A 16,051-nucleotide genomic window follows, 5' to 3' on the forward strand; every position below is an offset into this window, starting at 1 on the left:
TTACCTGGTGCTCAGCAGCGGGGCCGCCTAGGCTTTTATGGGGCGCCTGTGGTCTCTCTGTGGGCAGGAAGGAGGATGCGGCTAAGGGCCTGCAGCAGGTTTCCACACGCTTCACAGACTGTGGCTTCCCCATTGCCACACCCCCCAGTGCAACCTCCTGGCCCCTGCCTGCCCTGCTAACTTAGTTCTGGCAGCCGGGCATTCTACCCCTGGGCTTACTTCAATCAGTGCAACTGTCCATGGCAGCCCTAACTTGTCCTGTGGCCAGGATGGGACAAACCCACAGCCATATGCAAATTTGGGCTTGTGCAGTGGACCTTTCAGCCCCAAATTCCTGGGGGGCAGGCCAGCCAATGCTTCAGCTGCAGGAAGCTCCTCTCTCTTTGCTGTCTTGTTCAAACCCCAAGAAGGGCCAAAATTAGATCCAAACCATTTGTTTCTGTTGATTTATTAGCCAGTGATGGAAACACAGCTGGACCCATACAGAACACATACGTAACTGACACGCTTCTGGAGAAAACCAACTCACTCCCCACTCCCGCACTTGCTGCTCTCGGGGAGGTTCACACTCCCAGAGTTGTGGCTGACTCAGTGGATGTGACCCCTCTAGACTCCCTCCCCTGCAGCACAACAGCATATGGAAATATTGACCAGAGGTTAACAGAAAGTCTAGATCAATTCAGTCAGGGATCCCCCTCCTGCAAAGAGAGGTCCCAGGGCCAGTGGAGCATCTTTCTCCAGAAGGCAGGATCACCAAGGTATTCCTATAAATGATGGACATTTTTCACCCTTGCACCCATAGTCTTCCCAATCTCCAGGAATTCCCCATATACTTTCACTTCGAGAAATTCCAGGTTTTTGGACAAAGCCAGATTTCTGAATGTCAGATGATGGGACATCTATCATTCCTTGGACACACATCTGAGAAGCACCCACTATGTGGAAGCTGGGTGCTGGCTGGGGAATGGATTTCAACATCTGGTCAGGAGCTTGGGAGTTGAAAGGATGGTCCCACCTTGACCAAAACAGGCCCAACTCCTTCCCTAGAGTTGAAGCTTTGGGAAGAATCTCTCCTGTTCTGTGTGGAATAATATAGCTTTAGGACTCTGCCCCTGCAGAGCAGGAAGCAATCAGACCAAAGCAGAATCCTGGGTTCTTCCTCCTTTAGGACGCATGGGCCTAGATGGCAGATGAGATGCATGGATGTTTCTGGACCCCAAAGTGAATTTGCCCCCAAATGGAGGATTTGGAGACGAAGAAAGGGAAGTTTAGGGGAGTCCTCATGGGTCATGTTGATCCAGATGAGAAGCCACAAGAAATAAGGTCCTTCTTCTTGAGAGGTCAAGAGAACTCAAGTCTGAGAACCAAATGGGTTTCAGGGGAGGCATGGAAAGTTTTAGGGAAAAGACTTCTGAGAGGGATGGGTCACCCTCAGCATTCCATCTGGAACCTCAGGGTCTCTTGATGCTTTTGTTCAGGGGCCTGTCTCAGTCTCCATCACCTGGACCAATGCCCCACCGCAAGGGGAGAGGCTGCTGGAAGGGGCCAGGCTCAGGGCACCATGTTCCACCACTTGAAGGGGAAGGGCTGCCGGCGCACATTGGTGCCACAGTGCACCTCCCCATGCAGCATGTGGTATGGGGTGAAGTCGTCAATGAAAGTGCAGTGCAGGCCCAGTGGCTCCAGCAGGGACCGCACCTTCTCCTCCAGGCAGCAACGGCCATTGATGATGGGCCCAAAGGGCTTGGGGATGCCCAGGTATTTCCCCAGCACCAGCATGTTCACCTGCAATCCGGGGTGAGGGTGGGGGTGGGGAGGCAATAATTTGTCATCAGGTTCCCACCTCCAACACCCTCACTCTACCTGGCAGGACCTAGAGCTCTAGGCCTGTCTTTGGGAAGCCTGGAAAATAGCTAATGGCCCTTTCATGTGGAGTGGGAAGGGAACTTGGGCTAGTAAGATCTCTTTAGCCACTATGAATGCCTTTGGGAGCATCTACAGAGCTCACAGTGACAACTTATCTCTCTGATAACTGCTCTCCTTGTTGGTGGGTTGTGGCAGCTCTCATGTTTATGCTTCAGAAGCCCAACTCCTACGCTATAGCTGATTAAACCTGGATATAAATTTGACCCACGCTGGACCTATCAGATTCTCTCTCCCAGGTGTTTGTAGTTGACGTTATGGGAGAGTCTAGTCCGTCTCTGCCTGTGTCTGCATCTATAATGGGTGGTCATATTCATATTCTTCTCCAGGGACAGAGAAGCAATGGAAGTCAAGCTGGAGAGAGAGAGAGGGAGAGAGAAAGACAGACAGACAGAAATCTCTGCCCGTAGGTTTCACAGCATCCTTATACCCTAATATCGTGTCTCCCTCTCTGGCAAAGCAAGCTTGAGTGGCCCTCTGTTCCTTGAAAACACGAGATCCTGGACCAGTGCACATCTTCTAGGGGCACAGTTGCATAATTACAAGGCACAATTGCAAGGCTGCCTTAAACAGGAAGGAAGGAAAAGCAGTGATGAAAGGCTTTGTTGCAATTGGGGAAATCAAGGGGGACCAAAAGTTAGCCAGAAAGGAAAGGGAAAGAGGGGGGATGAAGCAATGGAGGTGTGGACAGGCTCCCCGCAAGGCTCTGAAGATGGGCGAGTTGCATTCTTCGGAGGATGGAGGTGGGGAGGGGAGCCTGGTGATCTAGAGCAGCGTGGCGCAAAGTGTGGTCCTCAGATGAACATCAGGGTCACCCAGGTGCTTGTTACAAAGCCAGCAGCATCTCAGGCCCTATCCCAGACCTGCTGACCTAGAACCCTGGGGTGAAGTCCCCAGCTGTACAGGTGATTGGGATGCCTGCTCAAGTTTTAGAAGCACCAGGGGCAAAACCTACAAGGCTCACTCAACTCAAGGACACTTCTTCCATGATGCCTTTTCGGATCTCCAGTCCCGTCTCTTAAGCTAGAAGTGCTTTGTCCTGCCTCTGAAGTTTTATATCACTTTATCACAGTGTCAGATTACCCAATAAGCACAGTAAGCACGGGCTTACTTGTGCTTACTTACTAATCTATAGTGAACAATTTCACATTTTTTCACCACATCAAAGATTCTGCTCCTAGGTATGGCTGGCATTTGTCTCTCTCCCAATCCCACAGCACCTTCCTACAGAATCAAAGCCTCTTTTCAAATGTACAATCCCTGACAGGGACGAGTACCCAGTAAACAAGGTAAGCACGAGCTTACTTGTGCTTATGTACTAATCTGTAGTGAATAGTTTCACATGAAACTTACCTTGCTTATTGGGTAATCTGTCCCTGCTTTACCATACTAAATAAAATACTAGGACAGGCCCTCACTGAGGTGAAGAGAGTTTCCCCTTACCAGATTAGACTGGAAGCCCTTTGAGAGCAGGGACAAGTCTTAATCATCTCTGTCCCCCACAGACACCCTCGGTAAGTGTGAAATGGATGAGCAGCCATGATTCAGGAGAAACAGAGCAGGATGGGCGTCAGAGCTCCCAGTTCATGCTGTGTGATTTACACACGACCTCACGCAATCATTCGTTTACTCCACAAACACCACATGGGTCCCTGGGAGGAGAGAAGGGCCCTTCCCTGATGGCATTTGATCAAGGTCATGGCCAATGAGTATTCTGCAGTGACCATAATTGGACCTGATTCTCCCTGCCACTCTACCTGTAGCCACAATCTCAGACATGCGTGAGACCAGACGTCTCGCCCCTCTGGGGAGTGGAGGGATGGAGCCCGACATTAAGTCCTGGATGGCAGAGTACTGGTGGGCACCTCCCCCACCCCCGCCTCACCAAGTCTGGGAAGAAGGCCACCGCCTTTCTCCTCTCTGTCTTGAAGAGCTGGGGGATGTCGATGATGTCGCAGTCGGCCAGGCCCAGCTCCCGCTTCAGCACTTCACGATTCCAGTCGATGCAGCTCTGGGGGCAGGGGGGAGAGGCAGAGTTGGGGGACACCCGGTCAGCGTGTTGAGGGGACCCAAAGGCTCAAGTCTGGCTGAGAAGAAAGGAATGTTCAAGTGCCCGTGGATCAAGTATCCAAGCAAACCTTATCTTTGTGCCTGTCATTAAAATCTAGCTGTTCTGTGTCCCATCCCCTCCATCCTCTCTTTCCAGTTTGGTTAAAAATTAGAGCGGTCCAGGGTTCCATCCTTGACCCTCTGCCCTTCTCTAGATTCCTCACTCCTTAGGGGGTCTCATATGAAAGGCTTTAAGTCGAAAGGCTTAAAATGTCTTCTACTCACTGACCACTCACAAATTTGTATCTCTGGCCCAGCCTCCTTCCTGAGCTCCAGACCTGTAACTATGACCACTGACTTTGCCTCTTTACTTGGACGTCTAATGGGCACATCAAACAAAAAGTGTCCAAAGAAAAATCTCTTATTAAACTCTTCTCCAGTTACCCAGATTGAAGTGCCATCTTTTTCCTGCTGGGACCTACTGCCACCGCACCCTTCCTCCCACCCAATGATGTATTCCCAACACAGCAAGCAGAGGGGCAGTTTTCAATCATTAAGTAGAGGCAGGACCCTCCTCAGAACCCTCCAATGGCCTGGCATCTCACAGCCGAAGTCCTGGCAATGGCTCTCAAGGCTTCATCTGTCTTGGTCTCCCCTCACTCCACTTCAGCCTTCTGGCTTGTCCTCAAACACTCCCGGCCTGTGTGTTCCACTCCAGGCCTCAGGGCCATCACCTATGCTGTTCCTTCTACCTGGAATGCTTGTCCTCCTCACACACACATGATTCCCCCTCTCTGGGCCTGTACCAGCCCAAGCTTCCATGAACCTGTGAGCCTCAGACTTCTGCCCCCCACTCCGTCCCCAGCCATGCCCACAAACCACTGAGTTTATACCTGCACAAACTTATTGTAGCTGATGAGGTTTCCATTGGAGAGGACCTGGTTGATTGACATGGTCTTGACACGCCCATTGCCTATGAAGGGGAGAGACATAAGGGAGGGACAGGAACTAAGCCAACAGTGAGGGCCACCTGCTCTGGGAAGCAGGCAGGCCAAGGTCAAGTTAGCAGCAACTGCTTGGCCAAGTTAGGAGTTATCCTTTTCTGGGTGTTGAGGGCACTGCCCAACACAGAGCTTGGCTTGGCCGCTGTGCAAGTCTGGGGGTGTTTGAGGAGTGGGAGAGTCAGGTTGCCACAGTGCTATGAACTTTAGACCTTTACTTGAGTTCACTGGAAATTTATAAGCACCCCAGGGCATTGGGTGATGGGGATTCCTGGTCCTCTGGCTAGTGGGGGAGCTGGGTCAGTTGCTGCCTGCCCACCAGTGCCAGCCCTAGATACCCAGTCTGGGAGCTGGACACCATTGGGCCCTATCCCTAACATCCAGGAGATGAATGCATGGCAGAGGGGCTCCCCAGAGGCCCAGCTTCCCTAGTCTGCCTGATGGGGTACCCATGGAGACAGGGCTGGACAAGAAAGGAGAGGCTAGAGCCGACAGCTCATAATCCTCAAGGCTACCATTTGTAAACACTCACTGTGCGCAGGCCCTGAGCGAAGAGCTCGACAGTCAGCATCTCCTTTAACCTCACTGTCACCTCACAAGGCGCACATTATTGCCCTTGCTCTATGATGAGGAAGGAGGCAGTGGTGGCTCAGTGGTAGAATTCTCAGCTTCCATGCGGGAGACCTGGGTTTGATTCCCAGCCAATGCACCTCATGCGCAGCCACCACCCGTCTGTCAGGGGAGGCTTGTGTGTGGCTATGATGCTGAACAGGTTTCAGCAGAGCTTCTGGACTAGGACTAGGAAGAAAGGCCTGGCAATCTACTTTCAAAAATCAGCCATTGAAAATCCTATCGCTCACAACAGTCCCATATGACACCAATCATGGGGATGGCACAGGCTGGGCCGTGTTTTGTTCCGCCCTTTGTGCATGGGGCCATCATGAGTCAGGGGCTGACTCAACAGCAGCTCACAACAACAGGTGAGAAAATTGAGGCTCAGAGAGGTAAAATGACTTGCCCAAGGTCATACAGCTAGGAAATGGGGCTCTTGTCATTCAAACTGAAGTCCCGGGCTAAACAAAGGGCCCCAAGTCAAGACCAAGAGAAAGGACAGGGCTCCCCCAATTCATTCACGCACCTGAGGGCCCTGCATCCCCCTCCACCCCACTTGGAGTCATACTTAGGGTTGGGTCTCAGCTCCATGACCTTCTTGCTAAGGCCTCTGGGCCAGCAACTTCCCCACTCTGAGCCTTGCATTCTCAGGGTGCATAAAGGGGGGTGATAGCAATGGCTCCCTCACAGGCTCTGTGAAGATCACATGAGATAATGTCCATGAGGAACAGAGCATGGGGTCTGGCCTAATCAGGTGCACTGGCCCCACGGCTGCATGAGGCCATGGTCACTGCCCTGATGGGGTGTCAGGGTATTGCAACCTCCATGCTGGGATGTGCTAGGTCCTTGGATCAGGGGTTAGCAAGAGGCTCACCCCTACCAAATTGCCCACGGAATGCATCAAGGCACTGCCAGCCCAGGGCAGGGATGATTGCTGCCACGCCCCACCCTGAGATGCTGCTGAGGGGCGGTGTGCCTAACCCCAGCCCTCCCCAAACCCAGGCTCCTGCTGTGGGTGGCCTGAGGCTGTGGTTGCTGGGCGGGGCCAGGGAGAGAAAAGCCTGGCGGGGCCTCAAGCTCCAGGTGCCGGGGAGTGGGCATCCCAGCGAGGCAGGGAGGTGGCAGGAGGTGGACTCTTCAAGAACTGACTCCAGGCCCCCAAGAGATACTTTACTGCTCTATCGGACTTCACTTACATATCACGAAATCCAAATTATTAAAAATTTCACAGAGCATTATACCTCAAATGCGAGGCCCTTCTAAGTGTCCTGAGTGAGTTGCACTGGTCACATGCCCGTGGAGCCGGCCTTACCCTACCCCAAGCCCACCGCCCTGCCTGTGCTTCCTGCCTGAGATCTGCAGGCTTCCCAGGGACCATTGTGGTTAGGAAAGGGGGCCAAGCTGACGCAAGGAGTGCAGTGGCAGGAGTGGGGGAACCCACATTTGGGACGACAGCCTGGCTTTAACATTTGCCATCCGTTTTTCAAGTCACGACTTGTCTTGAGTTAGGTGAGAGGCTGTGATGGGGGTAGGCACTGTTACCCACCGACAACACCTTCGAACAGGAGGGCCCTGCCATGCCCCCACTTCTGCTTTTCCTGGAAGAGTTTGAAACAGGCGCTAGGGCTGGCCAGCAGCAGCCGGAAGCCCTGTGTGGAGAGAACAGACCAGATGAGTCAGTCCCCTAACTCGCATGGCCCCCTAGGGCTCAGCCCGGCTCTGTCAAACCCAGATGCTGGTCTGGGCAGGTCGCCCACGTCCTTACCTTCCCATCAGGGGCAGGGACGAAGCTCAGAAACTCATCCACGTGGCCCACGGCCAACCAGTCCACAAAGAGCTCCACTGGGGGTTGCACTCTCTGGGCGTAGAGGAAGTTCCGCACCACCTGGGTGACCCTGCGGCCTCTCGACCTGGGGTCCATGGGGTTAAAAAAAAAAAAAAAAGTCAGGTAACGTAAAAGCCTATGCAGAAATTGAATGGCGAGGACTTAAGGTGTTTGCACTACCTGATTTTTTAATACAAAAACATGCATTAAAACATAAACAAATGAAATTACATATATATATGTCACAGCCTTGAAAACCCTGTGGAGCACAGTTCCACTCTGCACACATTAGGTCACCATGAGTCAGAATCTCCTCCATGGCACCTAACAACTATATATGTATATAATTCCACCCAGGTGAGTTCTCAGGGAGGCGGACGCAGGACAGGTCGATCATGCCAAGGCAATGACCCACTGAGTCCCACCAGACAGATGAATTCTCAGAACCATCCTCACCTTTTCCAGGAGACTGATTTCACTCCCACGTTCAATCACCTGAGGCTGGGCAGTTCTTCCTTGAGTTTAGTTTATATCCCTCTTGCTGCAGCCTCACCTCTTCGGATATCAGTGGGGAGAGATATGTGCAAGATCACCCCAGAGGGGCCCCACAGCCTCAGCATGTTATGTCCTTGAATTTAAACTCCCTTCCTCGCCTACCTTCTGGAAAAGTATCTAATAGCATGGCCTACATTTCCTCTTTCTGTGGGATTATGCGCTCTATGTCAGTTAAGCCCCTCCAAAGCTTGACTCTTGACTCATCTGCTATTTGATCCTAAATCTGTTCCTAACAGCTTGTTTGAATTTGGTTGGCACTGTATCTTGGTCAATTCCACACCAAATAACTTAACGATATAATTCCCTTTCTTTTCCACCTGTGCCCCTGTGTCACATGTTGAATAACACATAATTCATTACTCTTTCTGTGTGTTACTTTTTAGGTACTTTCACTGTACTTTTTATACCTTATACCTCCCTTCTCCTGCTCTCAGGAAACGATCTGATATTAGTTATTTACATTGTAGTATGAACAAGTTTTGACTTAAATGTCATCTCTCCCAGGGCTGTTGAGACTTGCAGCAATGATTACTAATCGATGGACTTTGTTATTAGCAACATCTATTTATTTTCAGAACCAGGATCCCTGAGTCTAGACATAACTCTACTGTGTGACTTTCACCAGCTCACTCCTCCTCTCTGGGCCCACTGTAAGATGAAGAGGTTGGACTGGATGATCTCTTATGTCTGTCACTCTAGGTTTCTCAGACTCCCTGAGGCAAGTGTGGACAGTGACTGGTAAATAGTTCCTCCCCTCGCACATCCAGGGGAGCGGTGCAATGGTCCCTCATCCCCAGCCTCCATCGCTGCCCCCACCCTCAGCCTCCACCCCAGGAGTGCTTCTCTCTCACCCAGGCAGGTTGCCCCCTATGAGGATCCTTCCCAAGGGGTACTCTTTTCCATTTGCCACCACTGGGGGGCTGACCTCCAGGTTCCCAAAAGAGTCCAGGCCACTCACAGACTTGTCTCGTGGCTCCCGAGTCACGTAGCCAAAATCTGGACCCTGGTGGGGAAAACTGAGTCAGGCTGAAGTTTGAATCAGGCAGAGCATGAACCAACTTGCTGGTTAAAGACAGGGTGGGGGTTGCCTATCCATTCTTCAGATGGGGAAACTGAGTCAAAGACAGGGATCTAGGCTAGTCAGTATTTTATGCATGCTCAGTGTTGGGAAGCGCTCAGACCCTGCTGCCTTATTAGGGACAGCGTTATCTCCAGGGTCACAGGGAGATGGCACAAGGGCTCTGGTTGGTCTTGCACTCCCTGTTAGACTTACAGCCCAAGGCCATGGCCTCACCAGCCTCGTGCCCTTACCCTCTGCACCACCTTTCTGCCAAGTCCAGCCCAAGGGCAGGTATCTGTCTGCTCTACATTGCCTGTCCCTGGGGCCAACAGGCTGGTGAGGCCCCTCCGAGCCTCAGTCTTCCAACTCTGGAAAAGAGAAGAACTCCCCAGGCCATCTCCTAGAAGGAACTTAGCCAACATCGAGGGCCAGGTAACGGTGTTGGTGTGCTCCCTCTGTGGCAGGCACTGTAATAAGTGCTTTACTATAGGTCATCTTAATAAAGCCTCACCAACACCTTGTGTTAAAATATCATTTTTACTGATGAGGAAACCGAGGCTCAGAGAGGGGAAGTGACTCATGCAAGGTCACAAAGCATGTGAGTGGCAGAGCCAGGTTGTCCCAACCTCAAAGCCCGTATTCTTAACAACTGCACTGTCCTGCCTCCCCCATCTAGGGCTGCCAGATTAGCAAATACAAATAAGGATGACCAGTTAATTCTGAATTTCAGATAAACAATAATATTTTTTAGTATAAGTATGTCCCATGCAATATTTGGGACATACTTATACTAAAAAGTTATTTGTTGCTTATTGAAATTCAGATTTAACTGATGTCCTATATTTTATCTGGCAAGCGTATCCCCATCCCCATCCCCAGTGCTGTCCCCTGTGTTCCACACCCTGGTGTGGCCCTCAGGGTAATGGCCTCTCAGCCCTCATGGCTGGGCAGTGACTGGGACCACTCACTAGAATTCGTTTGTAAGGGAAGTCCTGCAGTTCCCCATTCCTCGGGGAGTCAAAGACCACCGGGAAGGTCTTGTGTGGTGCCTGAACATAGCCCAGCTCCATCTCGTCCTGCGAATGGGGAGAGAGATGTCAGCTGTGAACAGTCAGCAGCTTCCCTCACTGGCTTACATTGGGCACTTTGGGGAAGACCATTCCCATGAGTTCTCTGTCTCAGGCCTGGCTCACCACGGTCACGATGCCTGCTGGGCAGAGCAGGGGCTAGAGGCCCAGAGAGAGGATGTACTGGCCTAAGGTCACCCAGTAAAACAGAGGCAGGCAGTGGACAAAAACATGGGGGTCTTTAGGGGTCATCTTGCACTGGGCCAGGGCAGGGTGGACACAGAGAGCTGCTTGGTGTCCTAACTTGGCCAAGCAGGCCAGCTGGTCATCGGCCGACATCTCTGGCCTCCACACAAGGTCCTCAGGGGTTGACGGCTAGACAGAGGTGAGAGGACATAAGGGGATGCAGATCTGCCTCCTTCTCAGACCAGTAGACACTCCCAGATCAGTGCTTGTCTCTCTGGTCCTGGAGGCCAAGATGGTCCAGCATTGCGGAACTACACATCCAACAAGAAGCTCACTTACTGTGTGCCTGGTCCAGCCCGAAGCACCGTTTTTTTTGTTTGTTTGTTTGTTTGTTTTTTGTTGTTGTTGTTGTTTTGTTTTTGGAGTATTTTAAAAAATAATTTATTTTAATTATTTTTGTTGTTGAGAATATACACAGCAGAACGCATACCAATCTGACAGTTTCTACCTGTACAGTTCAGTGACATTGATTACATTCTAGTTGTGCAACTGTTCTCACCCTCCTCTTCTGAGTTGTTCCTCCCCCATTAACGTGAACTCACTGCCCCCTAAGGTTCCCATCTAGTCTTTTGAGTTGCTGTTGTCAGTTTGATCCCATGTAGACAGATCTTAAAAGTGCACAATGCTCAAGGCAGACATTTTTTACTAGTTAAGCTAAACTATTGTTTGGTTTTAAGATGTTTAAAGATGCTCTTAGGGCAATCTGGCCCTAAGCTCTTTATAAATGGTAACTCCGTTAATCAGGTGACCCCCTATTCAGGAGGCACTATTCCAAGCCAAACTCATTGCCATCGAGTCGATTCCGACTCGTAGAGATCCTATAGGACATAGTAGAACTGCCCCATACGGTTTCCAAGACTAAATCTTTACCGAAGCAGACTGCTAACTACCCCGTATTACAGATGAGGAAAGTGAGGAGCAGAGAGGTCTAGTTACTTGTCCAAGGGTACACAGCTGGTCAGTGGATCCAAACCAGTCCGTCTAGCTCCGGAGTCCTGCCCTGAACCCCCCCACTGTACTAACTTCCAGCCAAAAGGAAAGCTCCATAGGGTTTTCGACAGCTGATTTTTGGGGAAGTAGATAGTCAGGCCTTTCTTCCAAAGCACTGCTCGGTGGATTTGAACCTCCAACCTTTGGGTTAGCAGCTGAGCATGTTAACCATTTGTACTACCCAGGGACTCCAGGGGTAATTATAGGGACTGCCAAATAAGGTTGTCAAGAAGATGAAATGAGAAATGACACATTCACGGTCTGCAGTAAGCCCTTGATAAATAGTAGAAATCATTATCAGTGCACCTGTAAAATCTGGCCTAGCTCGGAGGGCCTCCTCAAAACCCCAGACAGAGATGATGCCACCCTCCTCCAAGCTCGGCTGGGGCTCTGCCTGCACCCCGTTCCATCTTAGAGTGCAGGAATGGGAGTCTTGTGGCCAACATTCACCAGAGCAGGGCTTCTCGGCCTCAGCACAATTGTCATAGGGCCGTCGTGTGCACTGTAGGATGTTTAGCATCAACCGTGGTCTCTACTCACTAGATGCCAGTTGTACCACCACCCCAATATGACAACCAAAAACGTCCCCAGACATTGCCACATGTCCCCTGATGGGAGAAATTGCCTCCATTGCAAACCACTGGTCTAGGCTATTGAGGGCAGGGAGTGGGTGCCTGCACTTCTGCCCTCCCTTTTAGGCCCAGCCATGTGCCTAGTCTCGATCCAGTGGGTAAATGGGTGTTAAAGTCAGTGGCAGTGTGTGCCTTTATCTCCAGAAAGTTCTAGAGAGAGGGGGAGAGTTCTAGGTCTAGAAATAGAAATATCCTCCTGGGGAGGAAGATCACAGTCCAGGCCATCTTGGATATTTCCCAGCAGCCCCTGGTTATAGAGACATAGTGAGGGTGCAGGGCAGAGGGGGACACTTGCTCCCAGGCACAAGTCCAAGGGGGTGCCATATGAGGCAAGCAATGATGTTCTGAGGTGGCACAAATACGAAAGGCTCCTGACTGAGGCAGATGGACAAGAGAGGGAAGGCATTTCTGCTGACACATCGCTGCTATCAATGTCTATTCATCTTGAAATTGGCAGGGGTGGGGGGACACGCAACTTAGAGATTGCCCCTTGGCACTTGAACTGGGGGGAGGGGCACACTCGTTACCCTCGCTACACCCCTGCCTGGTTAGGGCAGGCCGGCCTCTCCCAACAGGGCAGTGTCCTAGCTGGCTCCTGCTCGGTGGCCATGGTTACCTGGATCCAGCGGTCATTGCGGTTCTCATCCTGCGGGCAGATGGTCAGCTTGCAACCGGCCTTCTCAGCCAGCTTCGCCACCGCGTCCACAAAACACGCGTTGTTCCTCACGCTGCTGACAAGCCCAGGGAGAGCAGCTCAGGACAGAGCAGGGTCTGGGGCCACAGGGGCCACCACAATCAGAGGACGCCCAGCACCCCTCAGACTCACCGGCACACATACACCTCCAGGGGCGGCAGGGTGCTGGGTGTCATGATCCAGGGCGCCACACGGAACACCACGGTGTCAGTGAAGATCGGGGTCTCGGAGAAATCCTGCAGGGGGGACAAGAGGGAGAAAGAGCACTGGACTTGGAGTCCAGAGGCCTGGGTGCAAGTTTCAATTCCACTACTGTCAGCCTTGAGCAGGTGCCTTACTCCTCTGAGTCTTAGTCCCTGGAGAGGAACCAGTGGGGTGCTCGAGAAATCTAGGGTCTTCAGCACCAGTGGTGACTATCTCCCAGGAATGGAGTCCCTTCCTGACCCTCCCCACCCAGCCACCCCGTACCTCATTGGAGTTGTCCAGCAGGGTGACATGGAAGGAGACGAGCCCAGAGAAGCCGGCGTCGGGGAAGGAGAGGCCTTCCACAAAGAAGCGCTCCTCGTCTCCGTGGAAGCGGGGCACCTCATATGACACCTTGTCCTGGCCTAGCACATGCAGGTAGGCCTCACACGAGTCCTCGGGACCTGGGGGTTGGGGGAGGGGACCAGCGACCATGATTCCTAGTGGGCCCAGGGAGCTCGAAGGACCCGGCAACAGACATAAGAGATGTGCAGCTTTATCAACCAGAGAAATGCAGGTCAGACAACTCTCGCCTTTCACCTCACACAGGCAAAGTCAAGAAGAATGGATAATACCCAGTGCAGGCAAGGCTGGGGGAGAGGGCATTCTCTTCTGAGACGGCCTTTCAAATCTTTTTTGGAGGGCAATTTGGTGGAATCCAACCCTGGATGAGGGTCAGCGGAAGAGAAGACCCTCCACAAGATGGATTGATACAGTGGCTACAACAGTGGGCTCAAGCATAACGATGATTGTGAGGATGGCGCAGGACTGGACAGTGATTCATTCTGTTGTATGTAGGGTTGCTATCAGTTGGAACCAGCTCGACTGCACCTAACAACAGCAACCTGGGTGGCACAAACAGTTAAGTACTCAGCTACTAGCCAAAAGGTTGGCGGTTCTAACCCAGCCAGAGGCACCTCAGAAGACAGGCCTGAGGATCTGCTTCCAAAAGATCACAGCCTTGAAAATCCTAGGGAACAGTTCTACTCTGCACGCATGGGGTCACCATAAGTCAAAATTGACTCAACAGCAACTAACAATAACAATAAAAACAACCAAGTAGTGTGTTTACCCCTAACCCAGCAATTCCACATCTAGGTACCTTTCCTGTAGAAATACATGTACAAGCTCACAAATTATCTGTACAAGGGGGTGTGAGGGTCGGCCATTCATTCCTTTAACAAATATTTATCGAGCACCTGCCTTGCATCTACCTCACTCAAGGCATGGCTCTGGACTTGGGGTACAGCATGAGCAAGGTCCCTGCCCACAGGGAACTTGTATTAAAATCAAAGCCCTGCAAACAGCCGTATGTTCCTGGAATGGATAAATTACAGTGCTTCTGTGCTTTGGAGTACCGTGCAGCTGTGGAAAAGAATAAAGCAGGTCTAAGTAAATACACAGAGTCCACCTTGAGCATTGTCCTCTTTTAAAGAACTATCTATATGGGATCAAAGTGACAACAGCAACTCAAAAGATTAAGTTGGAAATTTAGGAGGCAGTGCATTTATGTTAATGGGAGAGGAACGACTTGAAAAAAGCAGGGTGAGAATGGTTGCACAACTCAGAGAATATAATCAATGTCACTGAACTGCGCATGTAGAAATTGTTGAATTTGTGTATGTTCTGCTGTGTATATTCTCAACAACAACAATAAAATAAACTATTTTAAAAACAAATAAAATAAATACACAGAAAGATGTGTAGGATCTTTTATTCAATGAAAGAAACAGGTTGGAAAGCAGAATATGTATATATACACCTACACATACTCTTGCGCACACACACACACACACATTTGAGTGCACATGGAAAAAAAAAGTCCAGAAGAACACATACCAAATTGTTAACAGTACCACATTTGGAAAGTCAAGTTTAGGCGGCAAGCATAAAGGGCTCTCATTTTTTACTTTATATACTTATATATTGTTGTTCTTGTTAGGTGCCGTCGAGCTGCTTCCGACTCATAGCGACCCTATGTACAACAGAACAAAACACTGCCCGGTCCTGTGCCACCCTCATGATCATTGTTATGCTTGAGCCCACTGTTGCAGCCACTGTGTCAATCCAACTCATTGAGGGTCTTCCTCTTTTTCGCTGACCCTCTAATTTATCAAGTATGATGTCCTTCTCCAAGGACTAATCCCTCCTGATAACATGCCCAAAGTATGTGAGACGAAGTCTTGCCATCCTTGCTCCTAAGGACTGTTCTGACTGTACTTCTTCCAAGACAGATTTATTTGTTCTTTTGTCAGCCCATGGTATATTCAATATTCTTCACCAACACCATCACTCAGAGGCGTCAATTCTTCTTTGGTCTTCCTTATTCATTGTCCAGCTTTCACATGCATATGAGGCAATTGAAAACACCATGGCTTGCGTCAAGATATACTTCTATAAACCCATTGCCATTGAGTCGATTCCAACTCATAGCGACCCTATAGTGCTTTTTATATAAAAAAAGCCCTATACTTCTATAGTGCTTTTTAAACGTAATGGCTAACGTACACCTGACCCAAGCCATGGTTTTTTCAATCACCTCATATGCGTGCAAAAATTGGATAGTGAAAAAGAAAGACAGAAGAAGAATTGATGTGTTCCAACCATGGTGTTGGCGAAGAATATTGAATATACCATGGACTGCCGAATGAACGAACAAATCAGTCTTAGAAGAAATACAACCAGAATGTTCCTTAGAAGTGAGGATGGTGCAACTTCAAATCGCTTACTTTGGACACATCATCAGGAAAGACTGATCCCTAGAAAATGACATCATATTTGGCAAAGTAGACGGCCAATGAAAACGAGGGAAACCCTCAATGAGATGGATTGACACAATAGCTGTGACAATGGCCTCAAACATACCAGTGATCATGAAGATGGTACAGGACTGGACAACGTTTCGTTCTGTTATACATGAGTCAGAGCCAACTTGATGGCAACTAATAAGAACAACTTCTGTATTCTCTGATCCTTTAAAAATGAGCAGCGTATTACTTGTATACGTTTGTATTTTTTAAAGGTATTTTGTATCCTTACTTATATTGGTTATGATGATGGCACTGTGGCTATGTAAAGCATTTTTTCGAGGAATGAGCACTGAATTATGTAGGGGCAAAATCCATAATGTCTGGGATTGGCTTTAAAGGACTTC

The 16,051-nt window shown here is 50.1% G+C and overlaps 1 protein-coding gene across 1 annotated transcript in view; it reads right to left on the reverse strand.

Moving 5' to 3' along the window:
* Nucleotides 1-1,551: 1,551 nt before the first annotated feature.
* The window catches only part of LOC101352791 (protein-arginine deiminase type-3), a 34,942-nt gene continuing 20,442 nt past the window's right edge, over nucleotides 1,552-16,051 (reverse strand). The window contains exons 7-16 of the mRNA XM_004377203.1: nucleotides 13,123-13,301; nucleotides 12,787-12,890; nucleotides 12,577-12,688; nucleotides 9,994-10,101; nucleotides 8,817-8,968; nucleotides 7,351-7,495; nucleotides 7,132-7,234; nucleotides 4,866-4,945; nucleotides 3,809-3,934; nucleotides 1,552-1,785 (exon numbers count right to left, since the gene is read on the reverse strand). Coding sequence (XP_004377260.1) covers nucleotides 1,552-1,785; nucleotides 3,809-3,934; nucleotides 4,866-4,945; nucleotides 7,132-7,234; nucleotides 7,351-7,495; nucleotides 8,817-8,968; nucleotides 9,994-10,101; nucleotides 12,577-12,688; nucleotides 12,787-12,890; nucleotides 13,123-13,301 — 1,343 coding nt within the window. The remainder of the gene's footprint in view (nucleotides 1,786-3,808; nucleotides 3,935-4,865; nucleotides 4,946-7,131; nucleotides 7,235-7,350; nucleotides 7,496-8,816; nucleotides 8,969-9,993; nucleotides 10,102-12,576; nucleotides 12,689-12,786; nucleotides 12,891-13,122; nucleotides 13,302-16,051) is intronic.

This window comes from Trichechus manatus, unplaced genomic scaffold, assembly GCF_000243295.1.
Source record: "Trichechus manatus latirostris isolate Lorelei unplaced genomic scaffold, TriManLat1.0 scaffold00048, whole genome shotgun sequence".
In the NCBI taxonomy this organism is placed as follows: Eukaryota; Metazoa; Chordata; class Mammalia; order Sirenia; family Trichechidae; genus Trichechus; species Trichechus manatus.